Raw genomic sequence first — 17956 nt, forward strand, 5'->3', positions numbered from 1 at the left:
TGTGTTGTATGTGAGGTCTATATTCAGCACAAGATGCTACTGTGTAACTTCTATGGATAGTGGATGATTACACTCTACAAGAATAACAAGAAATAGCCCTTGAAGATTGGCCCTGAAAATTAAATTTGTAAATGGTGAAATGGGATGCTGAAATGCAATATTAACTTTAAAACTTCAATAAAATAATAATGAATTGGTAGCTACTGACTTTTATTCAGCAGGAATGTGATGCAAATATCATCAACTGACCCAGCTACTCTGAAGGATTTTACTGTATTCTGATTCCCTACAGTGAATACTGGAATAAGTCCTTAAAACATGTAACAAGTATTTCCTTCGCCATCCATTTCCATTCATTATTATCTTACCACTTCTCAAGTGATGTTATATAAACATAATGTAGATGTACAACAAATTATAAAAACAAATGAAATTGAAATGTCAACAAACATTAGTTCCATTTCAATAAGAATACATAGGTCAAATGAAAAAAAATATATATATCATTATTGCTTCTGTGAATATGACAGTAGATTTTCAAACACTTTCATATATGTTTTACAATCATCTGATGTACCTTCAGCTAAATATAAATTGAATGGGTGCACTCAAATCTGAGAATTCATATTTTCAGAAGAGTTCTTTGTGATTTTTCTTACTACACTGGCCCAGATTTTCATATACTGGATATTAAAATATATTGCTGTAATACTGATAACATTAAGGTATATTACAAATTAATTTTCCTTTTATGTTGCTAAATATTTGCATGTCTAAAAATGTTTAAAGTAATAGTTACAGATCTCATTATGTACAAATTATTCATATTTGGAGCCATTCTTGAGATAATCAATGAAAGTTTCAATTCAGTTTAATTTAAAGTTGAGGTTATATTGGATGAACATCAGCCAAAAAAAATCTTCGTATTACTGGTCATTCTTCAGAAAATCAAGGAAAATTCAGCTTCATTTAGAGTTGGAATCACATTGGACCAAGAGGGGTCAAAACAAAATCTTACTTTCTGTTGAACTGATGAAGTATGTAGACATATCATTATACATTAATTTTATGTATCTCATGCAAAGAACACATAAAAATGATAAGAAAATATTGTACTCTACTAGGTCATTACACTGTGTAAACAATTTTACAGAGCTGCATAGACGAAAGTGGCAACCACTCAAGCGTGGCACCATTACTGAACAATAAACAACAAAAAAACATCCTCCTGCTCTGAGGTAGGGGACTGTACTAATCAAAAAAATCTCGCATTATCCTGCCTAAAAAGTAAATTTTATTAAACTCCTCAGGTAAGAGGGTAAACATAATGTTCTGATTATCCTTAATTAGCATAATCAAGTAACTATATTCTTAATCTGAGAAATTTTTTGTACACTGTATCTCATTTCACAGCTTCACTATATCCTGGTGTCCTGCCCTGTAATGAAATGTAATGTCTAACCTTCACCTAGCTCCTCCATTAGCTTGTCATGCCAGGGAACCACAACCCATCCACCCATCAGAGTAAAATCTTGCCTTCCACCCATTCACTGCATTAAGATATCCTGCCCTGTCTACAAACTTAGAATAATAGTGACATGACCAAAAAAACTAAAATGTTACTGGACAGCTGTTTGAAGTTCTGTACTGTATCCACAGTTACATGTTTACTTTCTAAGAACTTAATCAATAAATAACAAAAGGAAAGAAGCTCCAGATATGGCCCCTTTATACTAACGTAAAACCAACTTAATCTTCCAAATAGGGCACTAATTTCTTTTTGCGGGCTTATTATTCTAGTGTGCTGTCCTATACTCCATAACTTACAATGCCTCATCCCAGTCCACACATTGCTCTCCCTTGCCTAAGCACAGATTCCTATACTGCCTCAACAAAACCCTGCCCTTACATATTCCTTAACCAAGATTCCTTTCCCTGCTCAAGCCCTTAGGTCTTGTTTGGGCCAAGCCAGGCTCACAGACTTTTCCATGATCTTAGGCCACGCACAGATCCTTCCCCATTCCCATGATCCTACAAATATCATTACCATCTCCAGATGTTCTCATTTTTTGCTCATATCAATATTCTACCAAGGCAAAAATTGTTCAAGAGATTAACATTTATGAATTTCACTTTGAACATCTTTTGGTATGGTGTTTAATTAATTTAAAAATATATTAGTGCCTCTATGTAATGTAGTATTTTAACTGTTAAATACTTCTAATAATCTAGTAATTATAGACCTATGTAGTGCAGTACTTATGTTGATTAATTATAAATAATAGAATTATAGTTTCGAATAAATAAAAATCAAGGCCAATAGGAACAAAGAATCACATAGAATGCATGTGAATATTCCAGACTAGAAACATTCATTATTTATATTGTTTTTCAGGCCGTGCCATAGCTCAAGCAGTTAGTCGCTGGCTTCCCACCATGGCAGCCCGGGTTCAATCCTGGGTCTGGTCAAGTGGGATTTGTGGTGGACAAAGTGGCACGGGGGCGGGTTTTCTCTGAGTACTTCGGTTTCCCCTGCCAATCTTCATTCCACCAATTGCTCCACAATCATCCTCACCTATCATCTGGGGCTGGTACAATAGGCCAGAAGTGGCTGCAGTACAAGGAACTTAGTCCCACCCTACTAGCAATAAAAAAATATTGTTTTTCAAAATGACTATGACAAAGATTTAGTAATTTCTCTAAACTCTGTGCAAGGGACAGCATGTAACTAATGCAATTGTCAGTAAGATTGTTAAATTATATTTTAATACATTCCATGTTTGTCATGACTGAGTTAGAACAAGGACAGGCCAGGTACATGTTGTATGAAACAAATCAGACCTCTGCAGGAAAGTAGTTATAGTTCTATTCTCAAGATAAAGGTTAATTATGTGTATCATATGAAGCTGACTGAATCAAACACAAGTACATTAACTGAAAAAAAAAATAATAAATGACAAGAAGCCCCAAGACTGGAGAGAGACATAAATGTCTATGCACTCATGCTAAGAAGACAACTCTCTGTGACAGCACTCACCACAGACACCTGCCCCCAGTTGTCTACTTGACCAGTTACACTCAAATAAAGATGTTTCTGTGCCCCTGCATTTGGGTTCCTCAAAGAGCAATCGAGGTTTGAAACCAGGCTGACGGTCAACCCAGCCCCACAATGCCCCTCCTTGAAATCCAAGCTGTCTACATGCTGTCTCTAGGTCAGCTCTTGTCCAACTGAAACACAAGCACATTGCTTGGGTGATACTGGAATCTTTAGCAGTATTTGTTGATAATATAGTGGTTCTGAGCGAGAATGAAAAAGAAATTTAAAGGTAGCGAACCATGTGTAGAAGAGCATTCAGCGTAAGGAGACCTACTGATATTGCAATACATACTGATACAGCTCTATACATTTTATGCGTTTTCCTTCCCTCCTATGCCATGCACTTCTCTTCATCGCTGGATTTTGTTAGACCTATTTCAATTTCTTCTTCCATCCCTCTGCTACTGTAAGCAGATACTTACTAATATATTTGAAGATAAATATGTTACAGTTAATAATCCTACCAAAAATATTGTTCCTTTTTAGCCTATTTCAACTTTTTTCGTTTTAAATTCTCTTTCTGCCCACATTTTCAGTATAAACTGAAGAAACAACAAAGTATGTATATTACTCATTGTGAATGGAACTGATCTACATTATATATACATATGTGTACAGTGTTTTTTCCTATGGAATTCCTAAGCAAGAAATAAAATATTACAAACCGATAACTCATATAAGAATTCAGTTTTAAATATAAATATCTAAATATGCTTATATTTAGAGGGATTAAATATAGCATATCCAAATCTTAACTGCAAGAATTCTGGCATATGAAGCATGAATAATAAAATATAAAATTAAAATAAATTATAATTCAATTTTATTTCTTACATCAAATTATTTTAGTATATTAATTCAACTGTATTAATAACTGATGTCATAACATTTATTTATTTTAAATTACCTTGATTTGTAATGAGAAAATGTACATAGAAGTAAATAAATATATAAATTAAAATAAATTGTATTTTAAATCTATCTGTTACTTCAAATTATTTTGGCATGAAAATTATAATTTATGACGTTTCATAATGAGGAACTTCTTATACAGGTCATTTATAGTATTGCTAGGATAGTGAAGTCATGAAATCTTGAGGGACTGGACATATGACTGGAATGGGGGACACAAGGAACACAAGATAAGTTTTGGTTGTAAGAGATTTTTGAACATTTCCTACGTGAAACAGTGATAAAGATGTGGAAGGATAAAAATTAGGATGGCATTGACCCTTATGATTTTATTACTACAATCTTAGTTATTAAAATGCACTGCACTGTTACCTCAATTTCAGCTCAAAATCTGGACATTTCTGGAATATAGGATTTCTGCATAACCTGTTTAAGTACACAAGGCTGTGGTTCTCTTCTTTTTTGTATCATAACGCACTTCAGATCTTCTAACATCCCCATGTTCCTTCCATTCCCCATAACATGATCATTTATGTTTTGAGGGTTTCTATAAAAAATACTTGCTTATATAAGATCAATGAGGAATTTTATGTCAAATACTTTTACACTTTTTTATTGTCTCAGTGCAGTGACAGGAAACAAGAGTCTGCACTTTAGCTGGAATGACTGGAATATGATAAACCATTCCTTGTGTCATAGAATTCTACATATCTGCCTAACCTCAGCAGAAATGCTAAGTACATTTCTACATATATTCACTGAATTCATAACACTTGAGTTTGGGTCATTTTGTTGCCAGTGATAAATCGACTGTCATTGCATAAAAAGGTTTATAGTGTCTGAGATAAAACCTATTTTGGTCTAAAATATTTTGTGCAGTGTTGCGGTCTATAATACTTTGCGCCTTCCACTCCTGGAATCCTCTTGTCACCCAGATGTGGTAGGGCCCCTACAGGTAATAGGGGGAATGCAATACTCACTTCCTTGAATTTGTACAGACTGATCGCCACTGACTGTTGTGGAGAATCTGCAGCCTTCCTGCTAGTATGGATGGGCCATCCACTAATCGAAGTTGTGACAGTGTTAGAGACTCTTTTGGTTCTACAACACTTGTGAGAACTATGTGATCATCTGGGAAACCCTGTAACATAAAAGACTATGTTTAATAATACAAAACTATGACAGTAAACCCACAGTGTCATTTTCTTACATACTGCAATAACATAGCTCACTTTTCTATGACTAAGCAACAAGCCACTGAAAGTATATTTGACTATACATGTTGTAACAGTACTTTGAGGTTATATATTAGCATAGGTTATGTAATGGAGCCATGAGGTCGTGAGTATGAGTATCCAAAAGGCACTGAAAAGGACATTATGTCAAATTTCAAATGAAGTGTTCTTCCTTGTGTAGGTTATTAAAAAAAAGTCAGGAACTTTGATTTCTACACAAATAAATTTGCATACCGTTATGCCCTTATGTCATAACAAATTAAGATTTCGAACTTAGGGGACCCAAGGCACCCCGCCGAACTATGGAAGTGAAGAATGCTGGTGAACAAACACTGCTTGTCCAACGTGTGGCAACACTATTGTAAACGCTGAACCAGCAGTTGTGACAATTGTAGTAAACTCTGTTTACTGAAAAGTATGAAGAAATGACTTGTAGCAGTAGCAATCCTTAAGTCGGTGACTGAGCAGTCTAATATCGAAACATAATACGAGTTGCTACGATAGGCTATGCCCCATAGCCTACCGACGCCGTAATTATTACGCCACGGGGGAAACCACACCAGGAGAGCCATGGGACACGACCTGTACCACTTCTTCGTCATTGCAGTGTTCTGAATCCAAAGTAAGTGAATCCACGTCGTGTTACTGGCGACCAGAGAGGTGGTTATAGGAACCGACCTAAAGCCAGATAAATATGGTATTGTGCAACTTAACTCACCCACAAATGAGTATGCAGATAATGTAAATAAACGTAGGCAATAGCGGGTCCCCCAGTGCTACAAGTTTATTCCACAGAATTCTAACCGCCGAAGGATCAGAAACTCTACCAATTGGAGATAAGATTCGACCACGACCCTGAACCCCCTCACTGAAGGACCCCCAGTCCATACTGCCCTTTTAAGAGCGTATAGTTTTCTGGAGTGGTTGACGCAACCTGGACTGTCGCCCCAAGGTCTGCAGCAGGTGACAGCAGTTGAGATAGTACACCACTGCTTAGCACATATCAAAATCTTTATACTATTTCCATTTTAATATTATGGTGGTGTAACTGTTAACTAAATTCAATTCTCATTCCATTCAGGATCCTTAAAATAGTTCGTTTAATATTCAGATGGTCCGCCAAACAAAATCCAAGCAGTAAGTGGTCCTTGGTCCAAAAATTTTGAAAAACGCCTAATCTGGTTCGCAGTGAATTAAATCCGCAGTCTTAAACTGAGGCTCGTTTCATGCATTAGGGGCCGACGATGGTTCTGGTTCAGCGCCAACTTTGATCACACTTCACTACAGTTCAGGTCCGCACAGTTCAGGCTCTTGCCATTTCAAGGATCACTGTTTCCGACATTATCGTCGAAATTAATTATACACCCTCATTCACGAACTTCCCCTCCCTTCGTATTTCCCCAGAAATATGGCCATTTTTGTAGATAGCCACCCTCACTAAACAACTGTTGGGAATGGTGTGCATGAGGGTGAGATATAATGACATAAATAATGAACCCCTCCTTTTGCGTATCTTAACAGCGGAAACAAAAAAGCAGGAAGTGAAGCGAACCCCATGGTCGAGCCGGTTTCCAGCCTGTAGCCAGCCGAGTATGAATCTGCTGGAACAGTGAACCATACCACGCTGACCTCATAAACAAATGGAGGATCTACAGAATGGCATATCCGATCTGTTAATTACCTCTTCTCGCCTTTGGTATGATTTTCCATACTCATTTCTTCAATTCCGCTTTCCGCAGTACAATATAAGTGTGCTATGATCTCGATTTGTCTCAGTAACCTAGCCCATTAAAGAGGCAGGAACTTCAAATGAAAGACTCCGTTATCTTCTACTCAACCCGAGCTGACCGTTATGTCCGTACAAGAGGAAACGGAAACGCTGCTTACATAAGTAGACATTGCAGATGACAGAAAAAAAATCTGCATAGTGGGGGGGGGGGGGGAGCCCAACTGGGTCCACTCGGCATGGCGCCCACTGATTGGCCTGTTGTACCTGCCCCGGGTGATTATGATTATGGAGAATTTGGTGGAATGAAGATTGGCAGGGAAACCAAAGTACTCGGAGAAATCCCGCCCCAGCGCCACTTTGTCCACCACAAATCCCACTTGACGAGACCCGGGATCAAATCTGTGCCGCCGAGGTGAGAAACCGGCGACTAACCGCTTGGGCTGTGGCGCGGCCCTGCAGATGACAGAAGCTGATGACCCACTGCTTTCCAGCCATGCTCAATGAAATTGCCGTTAAATATAAAAATGGTATTTGTTAAAATTAATAACTGCAATGAATGTCAGGTGCCCTTTCTCACTTGTTTTTCAAAATTAAATATTATAATAAATTAATAACAACTTTTCCTTTGCTCTGCATTGTTATAAAAGCTTACGTCTCACCGATATATGTATATAATTTAAGCCATAAACATATATCGGTGTGACGTAAGCTTCCCAGTAAATGCAAAGTATGCAAGACTCAGAACGAAGACTAGAAAAGAAAACAAGCACTGTGATTATTTTACGAACAATTCTGAACGCTCCAAAAAAGCAGTGATTGAATGTGGACATTTTTCATTCAAAATAGATATCAAGATTGTTATTATTTACTAATAAACCGGCATTGGTAATATGCCCTAGTACAGATGGTCAGTAAAAAGCGGTGACCATGTTAAGGTATTAATAATAATACCTAAGAGCTACTTTCCCCTACAGAGAGTATAAAAAGGATTATAAAAATCGAGAAGGCTTATAAAGCTGTCGGTACCCACTGGCTAGGATGTGCAGGATAAAAAACTAAATTAATGAAAATACAGATTTTGACAGACGAAACTGGATAATTTCAGTAACTCCTAATCAAACTTAACATCTGGTATCTGACGTTCATACACGGTGGGTATGAACGGGAACGTCGACAAACTTCTACCAGACTGCACGACGTCATATCCCAGAACTTTAATATCATCATCGTCCGTTGCATTATCAGGCCTTCTGAGATCTGTTGGGGGCACACGGTAGCATAGTTGGTCGAGACTCTATGCTACAAGACGAAAGATCGCGAATTCGAGTCCCGATTTCAAGTGACCTAATCCTTCCTATAGCCCTGGGGTCGACTCACTAACAGAAATGAGTACCAGGAAGATTCCTGGTGGAGTAAAGCGTGGCCGGCGCGTAAGGCTGACAACCTTACCGCCATCTGTGAGCCGACTGTCTGGAAAATGTGGGAGCCTCGACCTCTCACACCTGTATGGACCTTCACGACCTGTTACAGAGATAGCTTTACTTTACTTTCACTTTTTACTGAGATCTGTTACGGATATTACAAAAGACAGACATCCATCGTTTCAGAAATCTTCGAATGTGTCGGGATATGAACAGACACTCTCACATGAAATGACCTGAAAGCAAAATGAAACTTGACACATACAGGCAGTTGCAACACAGGTTCTGTGAACATCTGTGGGTGGACTGGATATGTCCAACAAGACACCACGGTTCAGGGCCACCAGAAGCGAAATAACCAAACCTCACAAGGTTCAGAGAGAGAAGCGAGAGAAGCGAGAGAAGCCGAATTAGAAATATAAACGCACTAAACCTGGATGAAACCGCAATGGCCATGAACTTACAATTCGCAGAACGATAATATATGGGCGCGAGAGTAAGACCAAGGCTGCAAGTTATGTTTACAAATCATCATCATCAAGGTGCGCAGAAAAGGTACAAACAAGAATACCCGTGGGTTATGCAATGAAGTCTACCGTGTCCTTGACGTTCAATTTAAATACGACATAAATGGCTAGTAACTTGCTGCTGTCTGGTTACTGGCTGCCTGTATTGACAAGTTGCTCCTGAGCTCCAGCACCACGCCATGCAGACGAACGGGGAAGTACTCTTAGCCTCTGTGTTAGATGGAGGCGAGTGTCAGCTTCATGCTCCGGCCTCTTCCACCCCAGGGAGCTGCTGGCACCTGCTGTGTAGGAGCCCAGAATAGGTATGGATGTCATAGCGCAAAGAAACCCCGTAATTCCAGCTGGGAATAGAACCTGTTGTCCAACCCGTTGGCGAGATAAATAGGCATTTATTTCCAAATATGTAAAATATCTGCCACTATATATATATATAAAAGGTGACGCTATCCCTGTAACAGTCCATGTAGGCCCATAGGGTTGTGAGACGTCGAGGCTCCAACATTTTCTTGACAATCGGCTCATAGATGGCGGTAAGGTTGACAGCCTTAGGCGCCGACCGCCCTTTAACCCCAGAAAGATTCCCGGCACTCATTTCTGTTAGAGGCTGAATCGACCCCAGGGCCATAGTGCGACTGGAAGGATTAAGTAAACTTAAAAATCCAATTACCTCACTGGGAATCGAACCCCCGACCTTCCGACTTGTAGCACTGTGCCTGAACCAACTACGCTACCTCGTGTTCAGGAATAAGTCTGATAAAAGGCCTATAGCTGCCCTAATATGAGGCCCTCCACAATCAGCTTTTTAAGTGATCATTTTCCAAGTTAGGGATGGGTGTGTCTTATATAATGCAGGTATATTTATGAAAGCAATGTGCAGCTTTAAGCCAGATGTCAATAATATTATTAAATCCCTTACAGAAACACAGTATTTGCTTTGCCTCTGTTGCACTTGAGGCAATTTTTTCAACAGTTTCGCTGACTGCATCACATACTCTTGTGCATCTCTGGAAGGAACTTCCCTTCCAAGCCATACTTGTGAGAGCTGATGGTATGGTACCAGTTAGTAAAAAAGTAAGTAAAGCTATACCTGTAACAGGCCGTAAAGGCCCATAGGGTTGTGAGACGTTGAGGGTCCCACATTATCTAGACAATCGGCTCAAAAATGGCGGTAAGGTTGTCAGCCTTACTCGCCTGCCGCGCTTTACTCCCCAGGAAAATTATTTAATTCCTGGTACTCATTTCTGTTAGAGGCTGAGTCAACCCCAGGGCCTTAGTGCGGCTGGAAGGATAAGGTCAATTGAAAAAAATTCAATTACCTCATCGGGACATGAACCCGCGACCTTCCTGCCTGGTACCAGTTACTTTATAATTACTTTAAATCATAATGCTCCCCAAATAATAGACCTCTTCCTATCTCAGTGCAGCAGTTCTTCTCAAGAAGCTAACAGTCGCTCAGCTATTTAAGAAACTCCCTACTTTTATGAAACGCCGGAGTTCATTACCTGTGTGTATCTGATTCTACCGTCCCTTCCAGATCAGTACTTAGTCCCCTTAAAATAAACACCCAAGCTAGATTAAATAGCATGGGGGCCAAGGAAACGATGGGTTAATGCAGTGGAAACAGGCAGTACAGAGATTTTGTAAGTGAGAAGCTGGAAAAGAGAATCTATAGACTGGCAAGTCTGGAGGCATCATTTTTTAAATGAGGCCAAGGCTCTACTTCGGCCTGAGAAGGAGGAAGAAGGGGAGTTAATTACCGTCTCCACAACAGCCAGCCACTGCAGCCTGAAGAATTCAATCCACATTCCCACACTTTAGTTCTTAAAATTCAATTATAACATTACCCTCTTTTTTTATTGCTAGTGGGGTGGGACTAAGTCTCTTGTACTGCGGCCACTTCTGGCCTATTGTACCAGCACCAGATGATAGGTGAGGGTGACTGTGGAGCAATTGGTGGAATGAAGATTGGCAGGGGAAACCGAAGTACTCGGAGAAAACCTGCCCCAGCGCCACTTTGTCCACCATAAATCTCACTTGACCAGACCCGGGATCGAACCCGAGGCCGCCGCGGTGGGAAGCCAGCGACTAACCGCTTGAGCTATGGCGCGGCCTAACATTACCCTCACGTCTATAGCTGTGTTCCAAATAGTTTCTGCCATGGGTGATTATAATATATAAGTAGTTTGTATTCTTTGTAAAATATTATTAGGGTGATAAAATCAAGAATACTGAGATAAGCGAGCACTCATACGAGATGAGAAATGTGTACAGAAATTTAGTCAGAAAAATTAAAACCAAACTCCATATATGAAGAAAATAAAATGCTTCATGGAGGTGTATTGGCATCACTCAGTCTGTTGAAATGATCACTGGCCCAATTTTCACTTCCTGCAACATCCGCATTATTTTTATTTTTATTTCTTTATTTCAGGCACTAGTTCTGTCACTCTCATTTACAAGAGCTATGGTATTATATTGATATAATTCAGTCAGAGAGTCTGGCATTGCTGGCAACAGAACTATGTGATTTACAGATTCAAGAATCTTCTCGTTTGATTTTATCCCTTCATTGGGTTGACGTGTTTAGGTTCCACAGAAACCAGTTCTCCCACTCTGTATCTCCAAACCACTGTCTTCCATAACAGCCTAAGTATGGCTTCGGCGTTTGTATTTATGTCAATTCCCTTCTTCTTCTTCTTCTTCTTCTTCCTCCTCCTCCTCCTCCTCCTCCTCCGCCTTCTCCTCCTTTTCGCCCCCTCTTCCTGGTGGTGACCAGCTGAACACAAGTTCCTCTATTTTCTCTTGACTCCTGAAGACATCTTAAATAATTTAATTAATCCGCTTTTATTTTACTCCTCAATTTGTCACTTCAGCTCCATATAACAGGATACTTTCAAGTATGATACAACTTACTTTTCTTGGAAATATTTGTATTCCACGTAATGTTTTTTTTCGTGTTATTTTTCCATACATATTCTGCTTTAATACCTCTGACACGTGTTAAAGCTTTGGCTATTGGTATAATACACTGCTGAACCCAAGTACAGAGTGATTCTTTCAAACAGGAACCCAATATTTAGAATGTCAATCACGTCACGTGTTAGAGAGCTAAGACCATTGTAGTGAAACTCGTATGAGCAGCAAGCCTTGCGCATTGCAAGCAGTGTACTACATGGCGCTCAGTGCAGAGAAGCGCGTATTGTTGGTAGAGCGTTTTCTCAAACAGAATCGTTTAAAACAACCCAGACTGATTACAGCCACCGTTCTGGACGTTCAGCATCAGCAAAATCTGTGATGTGGAATTACATGAAACAGTTCAGGCAGACAGGAAATGTGAACATGCCGAAACTTGTTCGCCAGTCGACTGTTTTTAAGAGACATGTATAGTAGGGATTAGTGTGAGACTGAAGGCAAGCCCGTAAAGTCATTGCGAAAACTTGCACAACAAAACGGAATGTCATACAGCAGCTGTCGCAAAGAACCGAAGACATTGAAATTGTTTCCATACAAAGTACATGTTATTCAGCAGATGTTACCACGGGACTGTGAAAAGCGCCATCATAAGTGAGTGGTCGCATTAAGAGGTGGAGGATGATCCTCGCATCTTAGACGTGACTTTTATCTTTGTATCTCTTACTTACTCATGGAGCTGAGCCCGTCTGGAGGAGCCGCCAATTCTGCAGCTACTCAAGAATTTCCCAACACTTTATGGAACCCGAAGGTTCATTACCGTGTTCACAAGAGCCCTCCACTGTTCCCTATCCTACCATCCCATCCTATCTCTCTAAAATCCATTCTAATATCGTCCACCCACCTACGCCTTGGTCTTCCCTGTGGTCTCTTTCCTTCTGGCCTTCCCACCAATATCCTATACGCATTCCTCGTCTCTATCTCTATAGAGGGGAATATAATAATTTGTTAATGAAATTTGCATGTTGTAGTAGACGGTCTTTGGATTAGGTTAAATACGGAATTTCTAGAACAAATAATTAACTGTCGTTAACTTCGGAAGATGTTAGTTACAAACACAAAGACGTTAATAGGAGGAACGTTCAAATGTAGCAGCCCTAATGATCTTCATTTACCAGACGTAACCTTCTTTAACGAGTTTCACCGTTACAGGAATGGGAAGTGGTGACTTTGTTGTTTTCCTGCATTGGAGATGTTGATAGCGCAACCTGTTAGTGACAAATTGTTACCCTTGTAAGAGGAGTGTGTAAGACCTTTGTTATCTCGAAGTCCTTGATGACACATTGTGTCGTTTGTACCGGGAAACCTTGCGGCACGCTCATCCACGTGCCACGGAGATAAGGGCTGTGACGCAATCTAAACAGGCCACGGGTTCGAACAACTTTATCTGCACAAAACAAACAGAAGATTCTCAGAGAACTTGTTAATGACTTCGTACTGCTCTCTTCTCACACATACAGCAAATGATGTCTGTGTCGGGAGAGGATGTGGATTCAGTGGAGAAGAGAGATCTCCTGCCTTTGCCAGGAGTCGAACCAATATTCCTCAGCCGTCCAATCTGTGGACTTTTCGCTGTACCGACTACGCTATCCCAACTCCTATAAAACAACGGGAGGCATCATAATTTTGCATAGGTCAGTTCTTAGGTTTATACATAGAATTCAGACAAAAAGATTCTGAACTGAGTAACAGGAAGTAACCGCCGACTTTAAGCTACATGTAACTTATTCCTGAATGTAATTTTGATTTATTACAATCGTTTTCGGGCAGCCCCTGTGGTCTAGTGGTCAGAGTTTCTGGCTACTGATCCAGAGGTCCGGGTTTGATTCCCGGCACTACCAGATTTTTCTGAGAAGTAGTGGGCCTGGAACGGGGTCCACTCAGCCTCGCGAGGATAATTACGGAGCTCTTTCAAGGAAATAGCGGCTCCGGTCTAGAAAACCGAAATTAACAGCCGTGGAGATTCGTTGCGGTGACCACGCGACACTCTCTATCCGCAAATTTTGGCACTAACTTCGCCGACAAGCGGCGGTCGCTCGGTCGGTATAGTTCGCTTGCGGACTAGAGCCATGGAGTTTGTTGTTGTTGTAGTTGTTGTTGTTGTTGTTATGACAGAGAAGTTCAAGTCTGTTTATTATCAATGTTCGTCTGTCTTCTTTTTACACCCCCTTCATTTTGCTCGTATAGCCCTACAGCAGTTACAGCTATAATGAACTGCCATTCTTCTGTATATTTCATCAGTTTTCACAGACGATTCACAAACGCCATCTTTTTTCCGTGCAGCTAAGATCAGGTTTAAAGTAAACTCCAACTACCTTTAATTTTTAACACAATTAACATTCACGCTGTGAATTCATTAATATTAGGCCTACAGGATTCTTACTCACTGCTTAAAGAGTTCTATCTTCTCGGATATAACACCGTGTAGTCCGTTAAAAGACAATCCGACGTTTCGGAGGAACATGCAGCCTGCGTGTTCAGCGTCGAAGAGTAAACCAAGCAAGAAACCAACATGACGCAGATAGCAAGCAGAGCTCACTCATTGCCCTTGCGATCCTCTGAGCTCATCGTCTTCCTAGGAGATTATGCCCCTTTCTTCCTGTTATTTCTCACGTGGCTCCATCTCTTAACTTTCAGCTCTCGTAAATCATTTTCTACACTGTCCATCCAAACAGTGTACGATGCGTAATGTTTATTTTAAAGTTTTGCTCTCTCCTGTGCAACTTTCGTCACAGTGAGACATGTAGTTCTTCAGCTTCAAGTCAAATAGCTTAATTTTAACAACTCGAGCAGTCAGAGATCACGAAAAGCTGATTGTTTATGATAAATAAGAATAAACACGTCACGGCCTAATCTGATCAAGCTACATTGAAGTTTTCGCTTTAGGAACTGAAGAAAACAACTGAAATTTTCAAAATAGCTTATCTCGTATAGAATCATCCGGAATTTAAAAATGAAAAACGTGGTTTTCTGGGTTGCAACGCCGTTTACGAGGGAGAGTCAGTAAATATGTCACAAATGAAAGTAAATTAGCTGTAATGGAAGTAATAGTTTTTTTCTGTATGTATCACTAGATAGCAGCACAGTCCAGCTTCATGACAGTCTAGGTAACAGACAAGTATGCGCATGTTCAGATGTTGGTTTCAGCAGTCAAAATGGCGATAGTGCTTTAGGAGTATACTACCGAAGAGCAGCGTTTTGTTGTGCGTGCTTTGTGGACAAAAGTACTCAATGCAAAGGATATTCACAAATACATGAAACAGCAGTCAAAAGATTTATATGCTGATGGTTTCGGCGCCCTGGTAAAGCGATGGGACAAGTGTATATCAATGTTGGTGGAGGATATGTCGAGAAATTTTTTTTTTCACAGTCAAATATCACATGTTTTATGCTTCACATCCATTTGCGGCCTATTAATTAATTCTCCCTCTTTGTTTGGAGACAGGCCGATGTGTCGGAGGCATGTAACGCTTGCATTTTCAGGGCCGAAGAGTAAGCCGAACATGAAACCAGCAGAAGGGGAAGGTAGACTTGACTCAGCTACCGGTGCTAAACTCCAGAAGACCGTGCTCTTCACAGACACGGCCATGAGAACCTCAAATCCAACTCGTCCAAGAACTTCCGTAGCTGCTACTTCGTGCGTTTGTTACAATGAATGTTGTGTGTGGAAGGCAGACTTTGATTAATAATCGGGCTACCGTAGCGAGTGGGAGATGAGCTAATGTGGGAACGGAAGCTTACCTCTACACGCTGTACGGTTTACCTTGTCTACGTAGGCTTGGTAGATTTAATGGGCGGGAGATGCACTAGTGAATTTGTGACTGCATTTTGCTTTTTCGTAAAATGTAATTCAGCGTAACGATTCAAGAAATCAAGATGTAGACGAAACTGTCTCAGTCTTGGACTGAACGATGGGATCTCAAGTTCGAATCCCACTCAGAACATAAAGAGACTTCAAAATAGACCGCTTAATAGCTTGGGGGCAGAAAAATATGGCATTCGCGCGTTCTGATTTTTCAAGGCCCACACGGTCTCATGTCCTACGGTTAACACAGGCGATTTTCTATGGAGTAAATTGGCCGCAGAATGAGCTGACAATTACTTCCATATTATTTCGAGGTCTAGAACATTATACGGACGTCCACTGCATTTTTTTCACACTGTGCTACTTATGTCCAGGGGTAACTTGCCTATGAAGTTACTGAACCACTGCATCACACTTACCCAGAGAGCTGAACAGTTAAGAAAGTAATACCAACCGTAACAGATTAAATTAACAACATAATTAAACCCAAGGTAAAGTATAAAACGTAAAGCTATCAGGATATAAGACCATGGAGGCCCATAGGGTCGTGAGACGTCGAAGCTCCCACATTTTCTAGACAATCGGCTCACATATGGCTGTGAGGTCAGCCTGACGCGCCGGCCGCCCGCCCTTTACTCCCAGGACGATTCCTGGTAATCATTTCTGTTAGAGGCTGCGCGGACCCCAGGGCCATAGTGCGGCTGAAAAGATTAGATCAATTGATAAATCCAATGACCTCATCGGGAATCGAACCCGCGACCTTCCGTCTTATAGCATAGTGCCCCAACCAACTATTCTACCGCGTGCCCCCATAAATGAAACCAAGAAGTGAAACATTTATAATCATTTCGATTTGTCTCTTGGCGTCAATGTGTGCGCCTGTGGTGTGGGTGCTCCTGTAGAGGAAGCGGTGACCAAGCGTCAGCAGACCGTGTCATAGCATCAAGGCGACACTCGTAACCTCAGCAATGGCCTATACCGTGTCGTCTGACTATGAGAGCTTCCGGTCCACTGCTGTATCAGACCCACATATTTCCGTTCCATGCACAGAAGGGACCACAGATCGATGATAAGTTCCGGGAAGAACATGGTATGCCTATTCTTGGAAAATATTGTAAAAAAAAAGACTCCGTGGTCTACAGTCCGCAAGCGAACTATATCGACTGAGCGAACGCCGCTTGTCGGCAAAGTTAGTGCCAACTTTTGCGGATAGAGGGTGTCACGTGTTCAGTGCAACGGCTCCCCACGGCCGTTCATCTCGGTCTTCTAAACCGGAGCCGCTATTTCCTTGAAATAGCTCCTCAATTATCCTCACAAGGCTGGACCCCGTTCCAGACCCACTACTTATCAGAAAATCTGGTAATGCCGGGAATCAAACCCGGGTCATCTGGATCTGTAGCCAGGAACTCTGACCACTAGACTATATATGTGGTCCGGAAACGATTGTGAGAGATCAAAATTACATTCACGAATAACTTATATGTAGCTTAAAGTCGGCGGTTACTTGCTGCTTCCAACCACGCTACCGCGTGCCCCCATTGTGGCTGAATATACACGTTAAAAACCACCGAACTAAAAGAGAACTTTCTTCATAGTCATCGCCATGAAAACCTCAAAACTTAAAAGAGAACTTGTACCACGGAGTGAAAAGTAACAAAGTTCATTTCTCGAAATCTGGGGATAATTTCACTACTTCGGCTTGAAAATCGAAACCAAACAAAAGAGGCCAGGCCAAAGAAGAAGCTCTGTTTTAATGCCTTCCGCAAGACTGCGTGAGCACATGTTTAAGTCAACGCGACAGCGCGCTTGCCCGAACATTGACGAGTGGGAATTAGCACTTCGGAGGTCGGCCATGTTTTGCAAATGCTTGTAACTAACAACTTTCGTACTCTGTAACCAGCTAAACGCCAAGTTGTACCTTTCGTAAATGGGAAATTATAAAACGCTATGATTCACAGTAGGCCCATGTAAAACAGCTCTTAAATTATTAATTACCATATCTTAGTCTTTAAAGTACAGGTTGGAATGAGAGTTACTGAACAAAATAATATCAACTATTACTGAGGAATGAATTAAAATAGGTCACGATCTCTTCGTTATCCTTCCCCTTTAATCGCCATTCCATTCGATGCTATAGACCAAATTCTATAACTTATATCAGCGTTCCTGGCTACAGATCCAGAGGTCCGGGTTCGATTCCCGGCGCAACCAGATTTTCTGGATCTGGAACGGGGTCCACTCAGCCTCGTGATGATAATTG

The 17956-nt window shown here is 40.8% G+C and overlaps 1 protein-coding gene across 2 annotated transcripts in view; it reads right to left on the reverse strand.

The window, feature by feature from the left end:
* LOC111862072 (protein bark beetle) overlaps positions 1 to 17956 on the reverse strand; it is a 119008-nt gene that overhangs the window by 61106 nt on the left and 39946 nt on the right. For both annotated transcript variants that reach the window (XM_023847152.2, XM_023847151.2), the window contains exons 2-3: positions 4990 to 5150; positions 3038 to 3228 (exon numbers count right to left, since the gene is read on the reverse strand). In XM_023847152.2, coding sequence (XP_023702920.1) covers positions 3038 to 3228; positions 4990 to 5150 — 352 coding nt within the window. The remainder of the gene's footprint in view (positions 1 to 3037; positions 3229 to 4989; positions 5151 to 17956) is intronic.

This window comes from Cryptotermes secundus, unplaced genomic scaffold (assembly GCF_002891405.2).
Source record: "Cryptotermes secundus unplaced genomic scaffold, Csec_1.0 scaffold400, whole genome shotgun sequence".
Classification (NCBI taxonomy): Eukaryota; Metazoa; Arthropoda; class Insecta; order Blattodea; family Kalotermitidae; genus Cryptotermes; species Cryptotermes secundus.